Raw genomic sequence first — 17,908 nt, 5'->3', positions numbered from 1 at the left:
TAAATACCTTAATATTAAATATTTTGACTGCCATTACTTTTGGTTTGTCATCCACTCATTTTAGTGAATCAGGATGATAAGGATTTTAACTGACACACTTAAGTGATATAGTTTACTGCTCTGCATAAGAAGAACAGCTTTCAAATACAACAGCATTACCACTTATACAAGAGGAATTGAAACAAATAATCAGACTAAGTAAAAATTAAAATGATATATTTGTATATGTAACATTTTATTAATGGAGTTAGATTGCCCAGGCTCAAATTTCATCTTTAGCATTTATATACTAACTGTGACCATGAGTCAGTTAAATTTACTTAAATTCTGTGCCCAGTTTCCTCATTTATAAAATGGGAATGATAATAATAGTACCGCCCTTATAGGGCTTTGAGGATTAAATGAAATATAGCATGCAGTTGTGCTTTTAAACATGTTTGGTACATATCAATCAAATGTTAGAGACTTTAATAGTATTCTCCCAATAAGAATGGGGTATTAGTGTGAAATTCAGTGGAAGGTTGGGCTTAATTCCTAGAAATGTTAGATGGATTACACTTACGGAGGGTAATGGGATTACATGACATGAACCCTCCTCAAGTTAGTATTTTAGGAAGACTTCTGAATACCAGTTTGGTATATGTCACATTGCTGAAAAGCATCAGCACAAAACTAAATTATTTTATAAGATTTGATTGGGCTTCCAAAGTATGTATGGGTAGAATTTAGAAGGAAGTAGCACTGTCTCTTAGTAATTAAGGAACTTTAAGAAAGTTAGGATTTTTAAAATAATCCATATTTTCCTTAATAGCAAATATTTAGGTATAAGGAAAACAGGTAAATTTTTAATTTAAACGTCACAATTTTCAACCTAGACTTTCATATCACAACTGTATATTATCTTGCTTTTATATTATGCTTAGTATCATAAGACTAAGTTTATAGGTCACCAAGCAAAACTTGACAATGAGCTTTTTTTTTTCCTATTCTATTTCCATTCCATTCACCTCCCATTTCCATTTCCACTGTCTACTCATAAGCCATGAGTACATAATTATGTACATGAATAGCTCTCTTTTAATTTCTTAAATAATACAGGGTGATACGCCAATGGTCATGCCTATGTTTTTTGTCCCACAAATAAAAATCTTATATTTGTAGCATCTCATATATATATATATATATATATATATACATATATGTTTAAATACATGTGTCATATATATAATTTTGTATCTATAGATATCTTATATACAGTCTATTACTCTCACTTCTTCCAAAGAGACAAGCAATTGAAGACGATAAAAAAAGGAAAACCAGAATTTATGCAAAGATACATAGCAATCAAAGGAAAGAGAATTTTATATATATATATATATATATTTTTTTTTTTTTTTTTTGCCGTACGCGGGCCTCTCACTGTTGTGGCCTCTCCCGTTGCGGAGCACAGGCTCCGGACGCTCAGGCTCAGCGGCCATGGCTCACGGGCCCAACTGCTCCACGGCATGTGGGATCTTCCCGGACCAGGGCACGAACCCGTGTCCCCTGCATCGGCAGGTGGACTCTCAACCACTGTGCCACCAGGGAAGCCCGAGAATTTTATATTTTAATAATCCCTATTGCTAATGGAAGATCCATTTATGCAAAATGTATATAAACTATATCTCATACTTCATCTAGCACGTCAAATATGGCTACCAGAAAAGTAGATATAGGAATTTGTTTTTTAAAAATATAGATTTCTTTTAAAACCTTGTTAAACTGCCAAAATAGTACAAGGGATAATTTATCCTTTTTCAGTAGTCAGCACACAGCAAATATGCCACTCCCTAACAGAAACATAAAAACCAATCATAGGTAGATTGGACATGTCAGAATATTTTAAATGCTACCATGAGAATATTTTGTTCATTATCTTAAGGGAAATTAAAAATATGTGGGCTGAGTTTCCTATCCCTGGGTCCAGCAGTTCATCTCTAAAGGCATCTGTGGTGGTGCAGTGGTTAAGAATCCGCCTGCCAATGCAGGGGACACCGGTTCGAGCCCTGGTCCGGGAAGATCCCACATGCCACCAAGCAACTAAGCCCGTGTGCCACAACTACTAAGCCTGCGCTCTAGAGTCCACGAGCCACAACTAGTGAGCCCACGTGCCACAACTACTGAAGCCCGCACGCCTAGAGCCTGTGCTCCACAACAAGAGAAGCCACCACAATGAGAAGCCTGCGTACCACAACAAAGAGTAGTCCCCGCTTGCCACAACTAGAGAAAGCCCGCGTGCAGCAACAAAGACACAAATCAGCCAAAAATAAAATAAAATAATTAAATAAATAAAATTTTAAAAAATAAAGGCATCTCTATCAAAACACTCCATAGTCTTTAATATACATTTTCTTTGAAAACTGAGGATTTTATATCTGGTGATCATAAAAAAAAATTGCATTTTTCATTACTGTTATAACCATGGTAAAAATCAACATATAAAATTTAAAACTCCAGCTATAATGAAATTTAATTATAAATTTTAATGATTGAAAGATGGCCTTTCAACTTTAAAGTTCCTTTCTTCTTCAAATCAATTTAAGATATACTGAGTGCCCAAAAGGCAATATTATAGTTATGTTAGCAGCTCTATTACTTAAATAAGCCGCACCTATTCTTTTCCCTGAAATCAAAATTGTTTCCCATTAAAAATAACTTTAAAAAGCAGACCTTCCCAAACCTTCTTCCAAACTGATGATGGCTGCTTGCAGCTGATTTTGACTGACTGCTTCAAGAGACAGGCCCGGACGAGAGGACTCGGGGACGAGCGGTGGCAGCAGTGCTTTGCTGGAGTGGCCTAACAAGCAGATAGTTGCCACAGTTTGAAATTCTGCTGAACAGCTTGCTGCTGCCCAGGATCATTCACTGGTCAACATTTTCAGATCCAGTTAACTGTTAAATTGGGGATCCCTGGAAGGATTTATCATTTAAAGGAAGGTTGTAGCCTAGTCGCATCATTTCAAAGCACGACAAGAACTTGTTCCTGGCGAGGTTAGTGTAAGATGCAGACACGTAGACGGAGAGGCAAAGAGGAGGCAGGTAATATGTTTGAAACCAACAGTTATCAGGAAAGAAAAGTTAGTAGGGAGACAAATGAGATGAATTAGTCTTCAAACCCTTTACAATATTAAAACGGATGTAGCGGACCATAACATATCCTTAGGCGGTAGCATTCATTACCTCAACAAGAAAGTGAACAGCAAGAATGAAACAAGCAAATAGCACTTGAGATATTACCAGTACAAATTTTCAGAGTTGGTTATTTTTATTTTCATATGTTTGTCATGCACTTATCTATTTAAGCTTTAGGGAAAATAATTCACTTACCAATTACCGTTAAAATAAATAAAAGTGTGGCGACAGCTGAAGTTCCATAAAACATGGTACTGATATTACAAGCCAGCAGTTGTGTGTTATTCTGTGTGTTCGGCACCAAAACTGGTGGCAGCAAAAAGCCAACTGCAGTTCCAAGCTGTAAAATAAACAGTCCTGTTAATTCTTTCTTCTTATTATAAGAGAAAAAAAAGTAATCAACATAAAGACAACCACTATTGCAAGGTCCTTTCGTAAGCTCTAAAGCACCATGTTCTAATGTCTTTTTACCATACCATTAAAGGAAAATTGTTGTCAAATGTCTTCCCTAGTTCATAAACATTTACTAAGCTCCAACCATCCAAATGATGCTGCTATAAAGTTGTGTAAGACACACTCCTTACCCTTTGGCTACTTACAACAAAAAAGGAGAATAAGGGCTTCCCTGGTGGCGCAGTGGTTGAGAGTCCGCCTGCCGATGCAGGGGATACAGGTTCGTGCCCCGGTCCGGGAGGATCCCACATGCCGCGGAGCGGCTGGGCCCGTGAGCCATGGCCGCTGAGCCTACGCATCCGGAGCCTGTGCTCCGCAGCGGGAGAGGCCACAGCGGTGAGAGGCCCGCGTACCGCCAAAAAAAAAAAAAAAAAAAAAAAAGGAGAACAAAAATACACACATATACACAAAAAAATGCTGAGAAAAGACAACATAGAAAATGGGAGAAAATATTTGCAAATCATATGTTTGATAAAGATCTACCATCCAGAATATATGGAGAACTCTTACAACTCTACAACAAAAAGACAAACATCCCAATTCAAAAATGGGCAAAAGACCTGAATAGACATTGCTCCAAAGAAGATGTATATATGTTCAACAAGTACATGAAAAAATGCTCAATATCATTAGTTATTGGGGAAATGCAAATCAAAACCATACCCGCTAGAATGGCTATAATTTAAAAAAAAACAGAAAGTAACAAATGTTGTCATGATGTGGAGAAATTGGAACCCTTGTACACTGCTAATAAGACTGTAAAACAGTGCAGTCACCATGGGAAACAATTTGGCAGTTCCTTAAAAAGTTAAACATAGAATTACTGTATGACCTAGCAATTCCTCTCTTGGGTATATACCCCCAAACTGAAAACATGTATTGAATATTGTGCATGAATATCCGTAGCAGCCCTATTTGCAATAGCCAAAAGGTGGAAAAAAGCAAATTGTCTATCAATGAATGAATGGATAAACAAAATGTGGTATATCCATTCAATGAAATATTATTTAGAAAGAATGAAATACTGATAGATGCAGTAACATGGATGACCTTTGAAAACTTGCTAAATGAAAGAAGCCAGACACAAAAGGTCACATATTGTATGATTCTAATTATATGAAATATCTAGACTAGGGAAATCCATAGCGAGAAAACAAATTAGTGGTTGCCAGGGGCTAGAGAGGGGGGAATGAGGAGTGACTGCTTAGTGGGAGCTGGGTCTTCTTCGAGGGTAGATGAAAATGTTTGGGAACCAGATATAGGTGATGGCTGCAAAACATCGTGAAGGTACTAAATGCCACTGAGCTGTACACTTTAAAATGATTAATTTTTTTATGTGAATTTTACCTCAGGAAAAAAAAAATTAGGCCGACTATGATCATCACAACAAGAGAAATAAAATCAAAGTATTAAAGGAGGATCAGTGGAGGGAGATTTCAGATTCTTTGGGGGACGGAGGTGAGACAGAAGGGCCCAAGATAGGTTTCAAAGAGGAGGCTGAGGCAGAGAAGTAACATTTACCAAATATTGCATTTGCTCCCTATAAAAAGCTGGATAGAGACAGTTAAACAGGTAATTACAAGTGTAGTAAGAGCAGTACTGTGATGAGAGGTAGAGAGTGCCATGACTGGGAAGATCATGTAATTGATCATTCAAGCAAGAACACTAGTCAGAGTGAAAGGGACCCCATGAGCAGTTGTACTGGACAACAGATGTACACCTGGACTATTCTAGGCCAGTTGGAGCATATGGTCACCTTAGCTAAGAGAGTACTTTAGAGGAGCACCTTGTATAGACTTGGGGTTGAGGAAAAATTTCTAAAGGAACAAAGATCTGAATAAGAAATTAGAGTTAGCCAAGTGAAATAGAAATGTTCCCAGTTAAGTAAGTCAGAAAGAGAAAAATATCGTATATTAACGCATATATGTAGAACCTAGAAAAATGGTACAGATGAACCGGTTTGCAGGGCAGAAATTGAGACACAGATGTAGAGAACAAATGTATGGACACCAAGGGGGGAAAGCGGGGGTGGGGGTGGTGGGATGAATTGGGCAATTGGGATTGATATGTATACACTGATGTGTATAAAATTGATGACTAATAAGAACCTGCTGTATAAAAAATAAAATAAAATTCAAAAAATATATATATGTTCCCAGTCAACGGAACATCATGTACAAAGGAAGGAGAAAGCATGACCTTGTGAGAAACTGTAAGTAGTGCACAAGTCCCCTCAGAGCAGAGCAAGTCTGTATATGAGGAATGGAGGCTGTGCAGAGAGGTGATGCTGAGGAATTGGCAGGAGGCAGAACTGGAAGGTCTCACTTGCACTTAAGAGAGTTTGAATTTTTTCCTAAGGGCAATGGAAGACACTGCAGAGGGCAAGGGAGTGTCCAGGACAGATGTGCACATTAGAAAGACCACAATGGATGAATGTGGAGAATAGAGGGAAGAGAGCAAGAGCTGCAGATAGGAAAATCAGTTAGCAAGCTCTAGGTGAGAGCCACAGGTGGCCAAGGCTAAGATGGTGGCAGTGGAAATGAAGAGTAATGAGCTGGGAGACAAGGTAAATTTTGATTGGTGGGGTCATATGGGATAGTCAAGTGGAAATATCCAGCTGACCAGTATCTACATAAGTCTGAAGCTCATTAATTTATTGAATAAATTTTTATGGAGAATCTACAACGTGCCAGGCACTCTAATGAATGTTGTACATTTAGACGATGTGCCTATTTCATGAAACTTACAACCTAATGGTGGGGATCGGAGAAGAGTAATAATTAACAATTAATATATAAACATAAATATATCAGACAGTGATAAGCACTACATAGAGGATTAAAGTACAATGATGTAATAAGACAGTGACTGGGCAACTCTAAATGGGATCCTGAAGAAATGCCACTGAATGATATTTAAAATGAATTTAAACTGAGAGCTGAATGATAATAAGAATATAACAATGTGATCTTAGGAGGAAGAACATTCCAGACAGAATGTTTTTGCAAAGGCCCTTATGAAAAATGCAAGCTTAGTGTCGTTTAAGGAAGCAAAAACATATTAGTAAGGTTTTGTAATCCAGAGTAAGGAATTTAGATTTTATTTTAATTACTATGGGAAATCATTGGAGAGTTCAAAGCAGAGCTATGACATGATCTGATCTATGTTTTAAAAGGTTCTCTCAGGAATTCCCTGGCAGTCCAGTGGTTAGGACTTGGTGCTTTCACTGCTGGGGCTTGGGTTCAATCCCTGGCTGGGGAACTAAGATCCTGCAAGCCGTGCGGCATGGCTAAAAAATTAAAAAAACAATTTTTTTTAGAAGGTTCTCTCAGGTTAGAGACTTGGCACAGTAGATGGGTAGTTAAAAGATAGGATTCAGGAATCAGACAGACCTAAGTGTGAATTCTGCTGCTAATTAGCTGTGTGACTTTTGGAAAATAATTTTATCCCTTCAAGTCTCAGCTTCTGTATATATAAAATGAGGAGACTAATAGTTCCTACCTTACATAATGAAATTAAACGAAACAATGTGTGTAAAGTACTTAGCATGGTGCCAGGTTTAGTGAATGCTCAATAATGTTGAATATTACTATGAATGATCACTCCATAATCTAGGCATACTTGGGGGTCGTGAGCAAGTGCAGAGCTACTAGAGTCAAGGAAGGATTCGAACACTTAGGGAGAATGTAGGAGGAAGGCCCAGAGGTGTGCCAAGTGTTAGAGGGAAATCTGCCTATGAGAAAACATTTCCATTTATTATCCATGAAATAGATAATCCATAGATATGGAGTTGATAATATTTCCATCATGCTCAATGAAGTATTAATCTTGCATATAATTTCGTAAATGAAAAAATAGTTGAAGGAAACAGTTCCTATCCAAACATGCAGAAGCAACCAACTAAAATATCAGTCACAAATTATTTTGGATATACAACTATATTTCAAGCTATCCCTTCTTCTGTACTTTTAAAGGAAATAAATATAAAGCAATAAGCCCACATGTAGAGTTACTCTTTACATGGAATTTAAATAGATCTTACTGTGATCTTGAAACAAGTGTTAGACCAGAAGTAAAAGAGTAACATTCTTTTGTTACATAGCTACATGATATATGTATAGAGAGAAGTAACATTTTTGTTATACAGGTCTTTTTTTTTTTTTAAGCAATTTCTTTTAAAAGTCTTTATTGAATTTGTTACAATATTACTTCTGTTTTATGTTTTGCTTTTTTTGGCCCCAAGGCATGTGGGATCTTAGCTCCCTGACCAGGGATCGAACCTGCACCCCCTGCATTGGAAGGGGAAGTCTTAACCATGGGACCGGCAGGAAAGTCCCTTGTTATACAGGTTTTTAACTTGATTCTCCTCGAGCTGAATGAACACTCGATATAATTTACATAAAGTATCATAGGACTCCATATGCAAATTTTAAATTACAGTAAAAGGACCATTCTGCAATTAAAACACACACACACAAACACACACACACAAATTCTACCTAATAATGCTACTGGAATGCTAATGAATTTGAACCTATGGTGTTGGCAAGTCTAGGAAACAGTTTAATGGAGACTTGGCAAAATAAGCCACGCTTTTGCAATGGATTCTATGATCTATGATTTGTCTTGCATTTTCTTACCGTTAAAATTTGGTAATAGGACTCAGTAATGCTGTGAGGTCTTTATCACTATATTTATTTAGCGATCATTTACAAATGTCTGTTATGTACCAGGCACTCTGCTGACTGCTAATATATAAAATTAAACAGAAGCTGTTTACATGGACCACTCAAAATAAGAACAAACTTCCCAGAACACAGCACCTTCCTTTTGCAAAGAATACACTGATGACAAAAATAATACCTACTTTAGACTCATTCATTATCGCACTGACAAGTTTTTTATGATGTTAGGCCTAGATATGGGCCTGTACAGTTAATTACTTTACAGGTAATTCTCAAAGATGACCAGGTAGTCATTTTAAACTGGTTTTGAAAGGTCTGTCTTCACAAATAAATCAAAACCCCTCTTTAATCCAAGACTGCTTCCTATTTTATGACTGCTCACCTCCTCTCCTTCATTTATAGAATGCCTCCTAAGGATCCATATACCTAGCTCACATGGCCTATGACGTTTTATCTGGTCCTTCAGGATCCGATTTTCATCTATTACCCTAGTCCTTACCTGATTACCTAGCACGGCGGTGGCGCAAGCTGTGGACACCTCCTTGGGCCCAAACCACACTGAAGCGATGTGGGAGGGCAAGCCGAGGATGAACACCTGGGCCACAGAGCACAGGCACTGGCCCAACATGGTGACCCAGAAGAGATGCTGCTGCACGCTGCCGCACTTGATCCAGGCGCCCAGGCAGTTGAGGCCGGAACCCAGCAGGGCGGTGAGCCGCAGGCCTCTGGTATCCAGCAGCCAGGTGGCCGGGAAGATGAGGGGCACGTAGGCCAGCATGTATACCATGGATAGCCAGTCAATGTGCAGCGAGGAGACGTTGTAGAAGCCCTCGAAAACGTTGCTGATGATGCTATATTGGATCCACTGAAACGCGTTCACCATCGAGTACAGGCTGAAGATCAGTAGCACCAAAAAGCGCCGCGCGGAGAGCGCAGTCCGGGGCACCAGGGTGCCCTCGACCGCCGGCGTCTGCTCGCCGGGGTCCTTGGGCAGCAACCGGGCCTGGGTCTCCTCCTCCGGGGCCAGCGGAGTCTTCGGCCTGTCCAGAGCTCCCGAGGCGGCCTTGGGGCTGTCCCGAGAGACCCCATTCAGGGCCAAGCAGCCGGCTTTGGGCCCGTTCTGCGTCTCCGCACTCACCTTTCCAGCGGGCGCGTCCCCCGGGACCGGGAGGTATCCGTTCGCGGGCGGGTGCCCGTTCGCCACCGTTGTCCCCTCCTCATCGTCGGGCAGTGCCATGTCCCTGGGCTCCCCCGCCCTCCTCCCAGCCCTGCACCCCCAGCCCAAGACCCGAGGCCCTCCCTGCACCCCAAGCCCTACCCCTCGGCCCACTGCTCCTGCGACCCTCTCCCCGGCCGAGTGAGCCTCGGTCTGAGCCGGGAGCTGCAACCCGCGCTGCCTGAGTCCGCAGGCAAAGTCCTCGTTCCCGGGCGCTGCCCGGCAGGCAGTCACTCAGGGCCAGGCCGGGCCGGGAGAAAGCAGCGTCACTGCGCGGTGGAGGCCCGCTGGCCAATCAGCGGCACCCTCGCCCGTCGGAGCCAATCGGGGAGCTTCCGGAGGGGCGGGGCGGGAGTGAGTGTGCGGGGCGGGAGTGAGTGTGCGGGGCGGTAGAGAAGGAAGGCCAAGCTGGAGGTCTGCGCTAGGTGTTCTCCTTCTGGATGGATGCTGTGGCCAGAAGTCCTCCGACCTGGGCGTGGGCGGGCGGGAGGCGAGCTTTGGATTGGGCAACTCGGGACTGGGAACGAGGGGCTAGGAGAAACGGGGGAGACAAAGAGGCAGACGTGAGTCTCTCCACCTAGAGGGGCTCCTCTAGGGACAGGTCTAACACTGGCAGAGGACAAACTTGGCCTCTCGGCCCAATGCAGCTGCCAACATCGGACGCTGCCTTTAAAGCAGACAGGAGCACGTTTCATAAATTCGTGCTGTCTCGGCAGAGGGAGAGCACCAGAAAGCATTTTGATGCAAATAAAGAGATTTCTTCAGAAATCTGGCCTTGTGAAGTTGGAATCTCTGGGATGTGCTGTGCCTGAGCAGGCCCTGTTGCTCAACATTCTCCCTTGCACCAACACTTGCAGTTAGTATTTACTGGACACACATTCAGTGGCTTCCAAGCACCATACTTGCTTTGAAAGGTATGTGCCCCACACTGTCATGGACTCTGGGGAATAAAAAATAAAAATGAGACATATTGCCTACTCTCAAGAGCACACGTAGCCTTGTAAGTGTTCCTGGACTACAGGAAAAGTCAGTCCTGCTACTTCTTGGGAAACTAAGTTTGAAGGAAAAATAAAAAGACTCCAAGTATTCATTATTAAAGTGGAATTGAAACTAGGGGTATCTCACAATGGATTTAATCTTAAAAGGTAGGGCTTCCCTGGTGGCGCAGTGGTTAAGAATCCGCCTGCCAATGTAGGGAACAGAGGTTCGAGCCCTGGTCCAGGAAAATCCCACATGCCGCAAGGCAAGTAAGCCCGTGAGCCACAAGTACTGAGCCTGCGCTCTGGAGGCGGGGCCCCGCAACTACTGAAGCCCATGCGCCTACAGCCGGTACGCCACAGGAAGAGAAGCCACTGTAATGAGATGCCCGTGCACCTCGACGAAGAGTAGCGCCCACTCTCCACAACTAGAGAAAGCCTGCTCGCAACAATGAAGACCCAATGCAGCCAAAAATAAATAAATGTTTATTTTTTTTAAAAAGTGTTGCTTCCCTAGAACTCTAAAACCCAGTACACTTTCTTTTTATTGCCTCTTAACATCATTATTTTGGTAGCATATAAAAATATATCAGATATGTCTCAGTGCAGGTGAAATACTACATAATACTAAACCTGAAGAAATATGTGCATTTTATGTCTTCCTTGGTCATCCTATATAAATTGCACATTCCACTCCTAATCCCCTTCATTTTTCTTCTTAATGCTTAGCACTCTAAAATGTCATTTTGTTGTTGTTGGTTATTTCCTCCTTCCCCACTAAAACGTCAGTTCTGTGAGGGCAGGGCTGAAAGTTGTTTTGCTTTGCTGCTGTTGCTGTATACTGAGAACCTGAAACAGTACTTAGCAGTAGGTGTTCAATAAATATTTACTGAATGACTGCAACTAACAAGCATTGGATATTTTAAATAATTACTTATTTTTAAAGTGAATCCATTTCTTTTTTTAAAAAATTGTAAAGTTCCTCTGCAAATATGATTTTCTAAACACTGATTTAGATATTATTTTAGATGACTGAGTGATGTCCTCTGAATGAACAAAAAAATAACTAAATGTGGAATCCAAAGGACTTCATTCTTAGTTAAGATGTCTATTATATGGATTTCTGAAAAATGAACTAATTGCATTGCTTAATATTCAGTACAACTCACTATTCATTATTCTGAGGCTTTTTTTTTTAATACCTTCATGAACCATGAAACCTTCTACATAGCTCACACACACACAACAAAAACCTGTTCAGAAAGGGAATCAGGGACCTCCCTGATGGCGCAGTGGTTAAGAATCCACATGCCAGTGCAGGGGACACGGGTTCAAGTCCTGGTCCGGGAAGATCCCACATGCCACGGAGCAACTAAGCCCATGCACCACAACTACTGAGCCCACACACCACAACTACTGAAGCCTGTGTGCCTAGAGCCCGTGCTCCACAACAAGAGAAGCCACTGCAATGAGAAGCCCGTGCACCTCGGTGAAGAGTAGCCCTCACTCGCCGCAGCTAGAGAAAGCCCGAGCGCAACAACGAAGACCTAACACAGCCAAAAATAAATAAATGATAAAATAAATAAATTTTTTAAAAAAAGTAATCCAGTGGATAGAATTTTATTTTTGATTCTTTTTTTTTTTTGAAGCATTATTGACCTACAACACATGTTAGTTCCAGGTGTACAACATAGTGATTTGATATTTCTACACATCTCAAAATGATCATCACCAATGAGTAGAATTTTAAACGGACCTTTCTTTACTTGCCCCAGTAGTACCTCAAATCCACATGTTCACAGTAAACATTCAGATATCTGCAAACTTCTCACCCCCTTCCTGAAACCAAAAAGTGGCAAATTATATTAGGCTTCATTTCCCCATTATCCAGTGAAGATTGGAGATTGTCTTCTACCAGACTGGAAAGATAACTTTCCTTTCTGCACAGAGGCAGCTTCCTGAATGTACTCCTGCAGGGAGGCCATTCTTTCTGATTCTTTAGGCTCCATCTGTTTAGAGATAATTTGTCTTCTCTATGTCCTTAGCAAGAATGATTGGGGTTGGGAGTTGGGAGTCCTCTGAGTGTCCCGGATACCAGTTAGCATCTAACTTCCCTCCATGGTGGACTTCCCTGGTGGTCCAGTGGTTAAGACTCTGTGCTTCCACTGCAGGGGGCACAGGTTCGATCCCTGGTGGGTGAACTAAGATCCCTGCATGCTGCTCGGCGCCACCAAAAAAAAAAAAAAAAAAAAAATTTCCCTCCATGCTTTTACCAGCTGGTGCCTATCTTATTCTTTTCCACCTTGTCATTTGTCTTCCCTGCACTTAACAAAGTTCTGTATCTGACACCATCATCATCTACATGGAGCATACCACCAAGAGGATCTAGAATAGTGGAGAAGAGTATCAGATCTAGAGCCAGGCTACCTGGAGTTGAATTCCAACTTCAGTACTCACTAGTTGTGAGAACTTGGGCAATTTACTTAGCTGTTCTGTAATAGTGCATGCCTCGTTAGATTGTTGTTGTGAGGATTAAGTGAGTAAATAATACCCCGCACATGGTTCAGGCACTCTTTTTTTTTTTTTTTTTTTTTTTTTGAGGTACGCGGGCCTCTCACTGTTGTGGCCTCTCCCATTGCGGAGCACAGGCTCCGGACGCGCAGGCTCAGTGGCCATGGCTCACGGGCCCAGCCGCTCCGCGGCATGTGGGATCTTCCCAGACCGGGGCACGAACCCGCGTCCCCTGCGTCGGCAGGCAGACTCTCAACCACTGCGCCACCAGGGAAGCCCGGTTTACACATTCTTAGTTACAGTTATTGAGATAGTCTACTATGGTGGTTAAGGATCCAGGCTCCAGAGCCAAATGACCTGGATTCAAATCCTAGCTCTTTGACTTACTAGTTGCATGACTTTGGACTAGTTACTCTGTGCCTCAGTTTCAACAGGGAAAATGAAGACAATATTCTTCATGAGATGGTTGTAAGAAATAAATGGCTAATAAATATAAAGTACTTAAATGGTTCCTTGATCCCTGATGTATAGTAATACTCAGTAAAATATTACCTATAGCCATTATTATCAACTCATATCTCCTCAAAGTCATATCACATTCTCATGTTATCTTAGATTTGATCCCATCTTGTCTATTTAAACCTGCTTGGATTGTCCTGGAGCTACTCCAAGCTCTTTTAGATGGAATTTATGGTGGTAAAGTCCCTCCCTGGAAGATGCTCTGAGGATGTCCCTAAAGGGCAGTACACAATGGCATATACTAATTACTCTTAGCCTCACAAGAGGGAGATTTCTTGTCATCGGAAGTGGCCAGGGTTTCCCTCGTGGCGCAGTGGTTGAGAGTCCGCCTGCCGATGCAGGGGACGCGGGTTCGTGCCCTGGTCCAGGAGGATCCCGCGTGCCATGGAGCGGCTGGGTCCATGGGCCGTGGCCTCTGGGCCTGCGCGTCCGGATTCTGTGCTCCGCAGCGGGAGAGGCCACGGCAGTGAGAGGCCCACGTACTGCAAAATAAATAAATAAATAAAAGGAAGTGGCCAACAGTTGAATGGACCACCACATGACATATCTAGACAAGAGTTAGATGAAACATCTGTGTTGGACTAGGTATGTTGTGGATAAGATTCCCAAACTCCATGGAAAAGTGAGCTATGTTAGATCTCAGATTTTTTCTGACTTTAAGTTTCTATGATTTATGAAAAGTAAGATATTTCCAATGAAAGGATTTGACAAAATTTGTATGCCTCTTTCAACAAAGTTCCATAAAGTAACAAATGGAGTACAGAAAGGGGAAAGTTCAGCAGTATCTCTTTGTATTATCATTTTAATCTCTTAACCTTGCCTCCTCTCTCTTGAGGCTTCAGTGGTAGATACTTATGTTCCAGTTTAGGCATGAATCATACTTTATATCATGGATATATAACATAACACGAACCTTAATCTCTGCCAGAGAGGACAGTACTGAGAACATCACTTGGCTGGGAGTCAAGATGAGTTTCAGCTACATTATGGATGTGAAATGCCAAGTCAGACCAATTTGAATGAGTAATAGTTCAGTGATATGAGATCTGAATGACACCCAGGAGCCAAGGTCCAAGATACTATTAACAGTGATGTGGCTGTTCCTGAGCAAAGGTTTCCTGAAGTCTAAGAGGGTAAGATACAAACCAGAACAAGGTCCCTAGATGTAAAATCCATGTTTCATGGAGAGAGGTAAATTTTAGCAACATTGTTTTCAGTTGGCACCACTATTACCATGTCTGTTCACCTGAGTGGCCAAGGCAATGCTGCTCTACGCTGTGGAAAGGTTAAGTTGGGAATAGAGGCATGGAGGAAGCTGGAAATCAGAATCCTCCCATGCTGTATTTTTCCCCCCATTGAAGTGATTTATCTGTATCTATATGTTACATTCCTAGAAAAAGAATCCTAAGGGTTTTCCCTTATGTGTGTTTTTGTCTTGCTTCCTCCTGGTCCATGATGCCAGTTAAGTTCATCAGCACGATGAAACCAAACTGACAGGATAAGAGCAGATTATTCTGCCATTTTTCTTGATCTTTGAGTTACACACCTCATCTAGGGCTGATCACTCCACACTTTAACTGCCCAGGAGATTCACAATTCTCCCAGCTCTGTGATCATCAATGACTTCGAATTTACCAATATCACCATGCTTCAACATCAGTTAGAAGCCAGGCAATGACTTTGAAGCAACGTCTAGTAAGGATTTGACATTTGGGCCTCTTTTTGGCATTGTTGATGCTCCTGAGAGCATCAGCCAGGACATTCATGCCTACCATTGTAGTGGCACGGAAAGATGGTGGAAACCATGTGTACATTTTTGTGCAGATGTGCTAGGGATTTAATTCTGAAGTGGGAAGAGCGTTCCGCCCTAAAACATCTCCACAGATTTACTAAATTAGATCCTGCCTCTCTTAATCTGGCTTAAAATTTGCCTATTGAGTGATTTAAGTATAACCAATGTCAAATCACACTAAATTATCCATATTACATCTTGTTCCTATTCCCTTTACCTGAATGAATTTATCAGATTTGGCATGTTGGTTTTAAAGATGGTGAGATTCGGGCTTCCCTGGTGGCGCAGTGGTTGAGAGTCCGCCTGCCGATGCAGGGGACACAGGTTCGTGCCCCGGTCCGGGCAGATCCCACATGCCGCGTAGCGGCTGGGCCTGTGAGCCATGGCCGCTGAGCCTGCGCGTCCGAAGCCTGTGCTCCGCAACGGGAGAGGCCACAACAGTGAGAGGCCCACGTACCACACACACACAAAAAAAGATGGTGAGATTCATAACAACAAATTTAAAGAAGAGATTTCCATTCACACATTTACCCCTGATGGCTCCCCTACCCCCAGCCATAGTCATTTGAGCTTATTTTGTTTGTTTTTTAATGTTAAGGGAGCATTTTGTGCTCAGGAAAACAAAAGAAAACATGGTTACTTGTGTTTAAATCAATACAAAATTTATTAAAGTTGTTAATTTCAAATTTCAATCTCAGCTTCAGTGACATCATGTAGGTAGCGTGAAATTGACCATAATGGGAACATGTACACAGTGAAACTGGCAAATGCTACATCTACCAATGCACCACTGCTAAAAATCTAACAAAACAAATCATCCAAAGTATTTTAAACACTACTTACAAACTTAATAAGTCCAAAATTTTTGATTAAAACAGATTTTCTTAAACAGTGAAATACTGTTTGCAAAGAAACTCTTTTACAGCTGTGAGATAATAGAAATATATATATATATATCGGTCTCTGTCACTGCCCCTCACCCCATTCCTGGCACAGATCTCCTAAAACCCTTGTAATTTCCTAATTGATAAGCGCACTAGGAGCATCCTTTGTTTTAATATACGTCTTTCTAGTTCCTAACACAGAGTTGATAAATCCCTTGGAATTTCCCGGGTGATAGCAGTGTCATTAGTCACTTTTAATGAGGTGACTCTTGGTGGGCTGCTGGATGGGGGCTGGCCACCAGAAAGACCAAGCCATGATTAGAAGCTTGGACTTTTCAGCCTCACTTCCCATTCTCCAGAGAGGAGAGAGGGGCTGGAAATGAAATTAATGATCAATCATGCCTACATGATGAAGCGTCCATAAAAATCCCAAAAGTACTGCATTAGGAGAGTTTCTCTAACACCCAGCAAACACCTGCAGGTATGGAAGAGTGGTGTTCCTGGAGAAAACATGGAAGCTCCACATCCTTTCCCACATACCTTGCCCTCTGCATCTCTTCCATCTTGATGTTCATCTTACCCTTTTATAATAAACCAGTAAACAGTAAGTAAACTGCTTTCCTCAGTTCTGTGAGCTGCTCCAGCAAATTAATCGAAACCAAGGATGGGGTCATGGGAACCTTGATTTAGAGTCAATCAATTGGTCAGAAGCATAGGCGACAACCTGGACTTGCATTTATTTGTCATCCGAAGTGGGGAGAGGAGCAGTTTTGTGGGACTGAGATCTTCACCTGTGGGATCTGATGCTATCTCCAGGTAGATAGTGTCAAAATTGAGTTGAATTGTTGGACACTCAGAGGGTGTCACAGAATTGCTTGACATGGAAAAAAATCCCACACATCTGGTGTCGGAAGCATTGTCAGTGTGATAGTAGTGTCAGAGTAAAGAAGAAACACATGGGAGGAAGAGTTTTCCCTATACAGAGCTTTCCAATAAAAATACTACAAGTGAGGCTTCCCTGGTGGCGCAGTGGTTGGGAGTCCACCTGCCGATGCAGGGGATACGGGTTCGTGCCCTGGTCCGGGAGGATCCCGCGTGCCGCGGAGGGGCTGGGCCCACGGACTGTGGCCGATGAGCCTGCGCGTCTGGAGCCTGTGCTCTGCAACGGGAGGGGCCGCAGCAATGAGAGGCCCGTGTACCACCAAAAAAAAAAAATACTACAAATGGGGGACTTTGCTGGCAGTCCAGTGTTTAAGACTCCATGCTTCCACTGCAGGGGACACAGATTTGATTCCTGGTCAGGGAACTAAGATCCTGCATGCTGTGCGGATCAGCCAAAAATAAATACGTAAACAAACAAACAAAAGGACAAAAAAAACTACAAGTGGAATAGCAATTAAACATAAATTAAAATCACAAGTCTAGTAAGTCAGATTCTCTAATATATCAGGGTTTCTTAGCCATTCATACATTTAAACTAACAAAATTCATACTGATTATTACGATTACAAAAACATTACCAAAAATATTATATTATGATTTCTTCATTTTCTTGTAAAGTAAGCAAAAAAATTAATAAACAGAAACGGCAATTAAAGAGTTGGGAGACCAGCAGGGGGCGCTCTCACACCCTGCAGCAACAGCAGAACGCAACAGGAAGAAGAAAGACTCCTTTCCTGAAAAGGACTCAGCCAATGAAA

The 17,908-nt window shown here is 41.9% G+C and overlaps 1 protein-coding gene and 1 pseudogene across 5 annotated transcripts in view; both read right to left on the bottom strand.

Annotated features, from left to right (window-relative positions):
• Window positions 1-9,748, bottom strand: part of FLVCR1 (FLVCR choline and heme transporter 1) — a 38,078-nt gene extending 28,330 nt beyond the window's left edge. Inside the window, exons 1-3 of one of the 5 annotated variants that reach the window (XM_089909616.1) lie at window positions 8,809-9,747; window positions 3,367-3,511; window positions 2,720-2,836 (exon numbers count right to left, since the gene is read on the bottom strand). In XM_089909616.1, coding sequence (XP_089765742.1) covers window positions 2,720-2,836; window positions 3,367-3,511; window positions 8,809-9,546 — 1,000 coding nt within the window. In that variant the 5' untranslated portion in view covers window positions 9,547-9,747. Of the gene's footprint in view, window positions 1-2,719; window positions 2,837-3,366; window positions 3,512-8,808 lie in introns of all 5 variants that reach the window. The other 4 variants (XM_089909614.1, XM_022593420.2, XM_022593419.2 and 1 more) reach the window with 4 other exon arrangements.
• Window positions 9,749-13,830: 4,082 nt separating this feature from the next.
• LOC149750498 (small ribosomal subunit protein uS8 pseudogene) lies at window positions 13,831-16,951 on the bottom strand (annotated as a pseudogene).
• Window positions 16,952-17,908: the final 957 nt, after the last annotated feature.

This window comes from Delphinapterus leucas, chromosome 1 (assembly GCF_059928025.1).
Source record: "Delphinapterus leucas isolate spDelLeu-1000000601 "Yukka" chromosome 1, BTC_Dleu_Yukka2, whole genome shotgun sequence".
In the NCBI taxonomy this organism is placed as follows: domain Eukaryota; kingdom Metazoa; phylum Chordata; class Mammalia; order Artiodactyla; family Monodontidae; genus Delphinapterus; species Delphinapterus leucas.
Note: the sequence above shows the minus strand (reverse complement) of the source record. Positions and strands in the feature narration are given on the sequence as shown.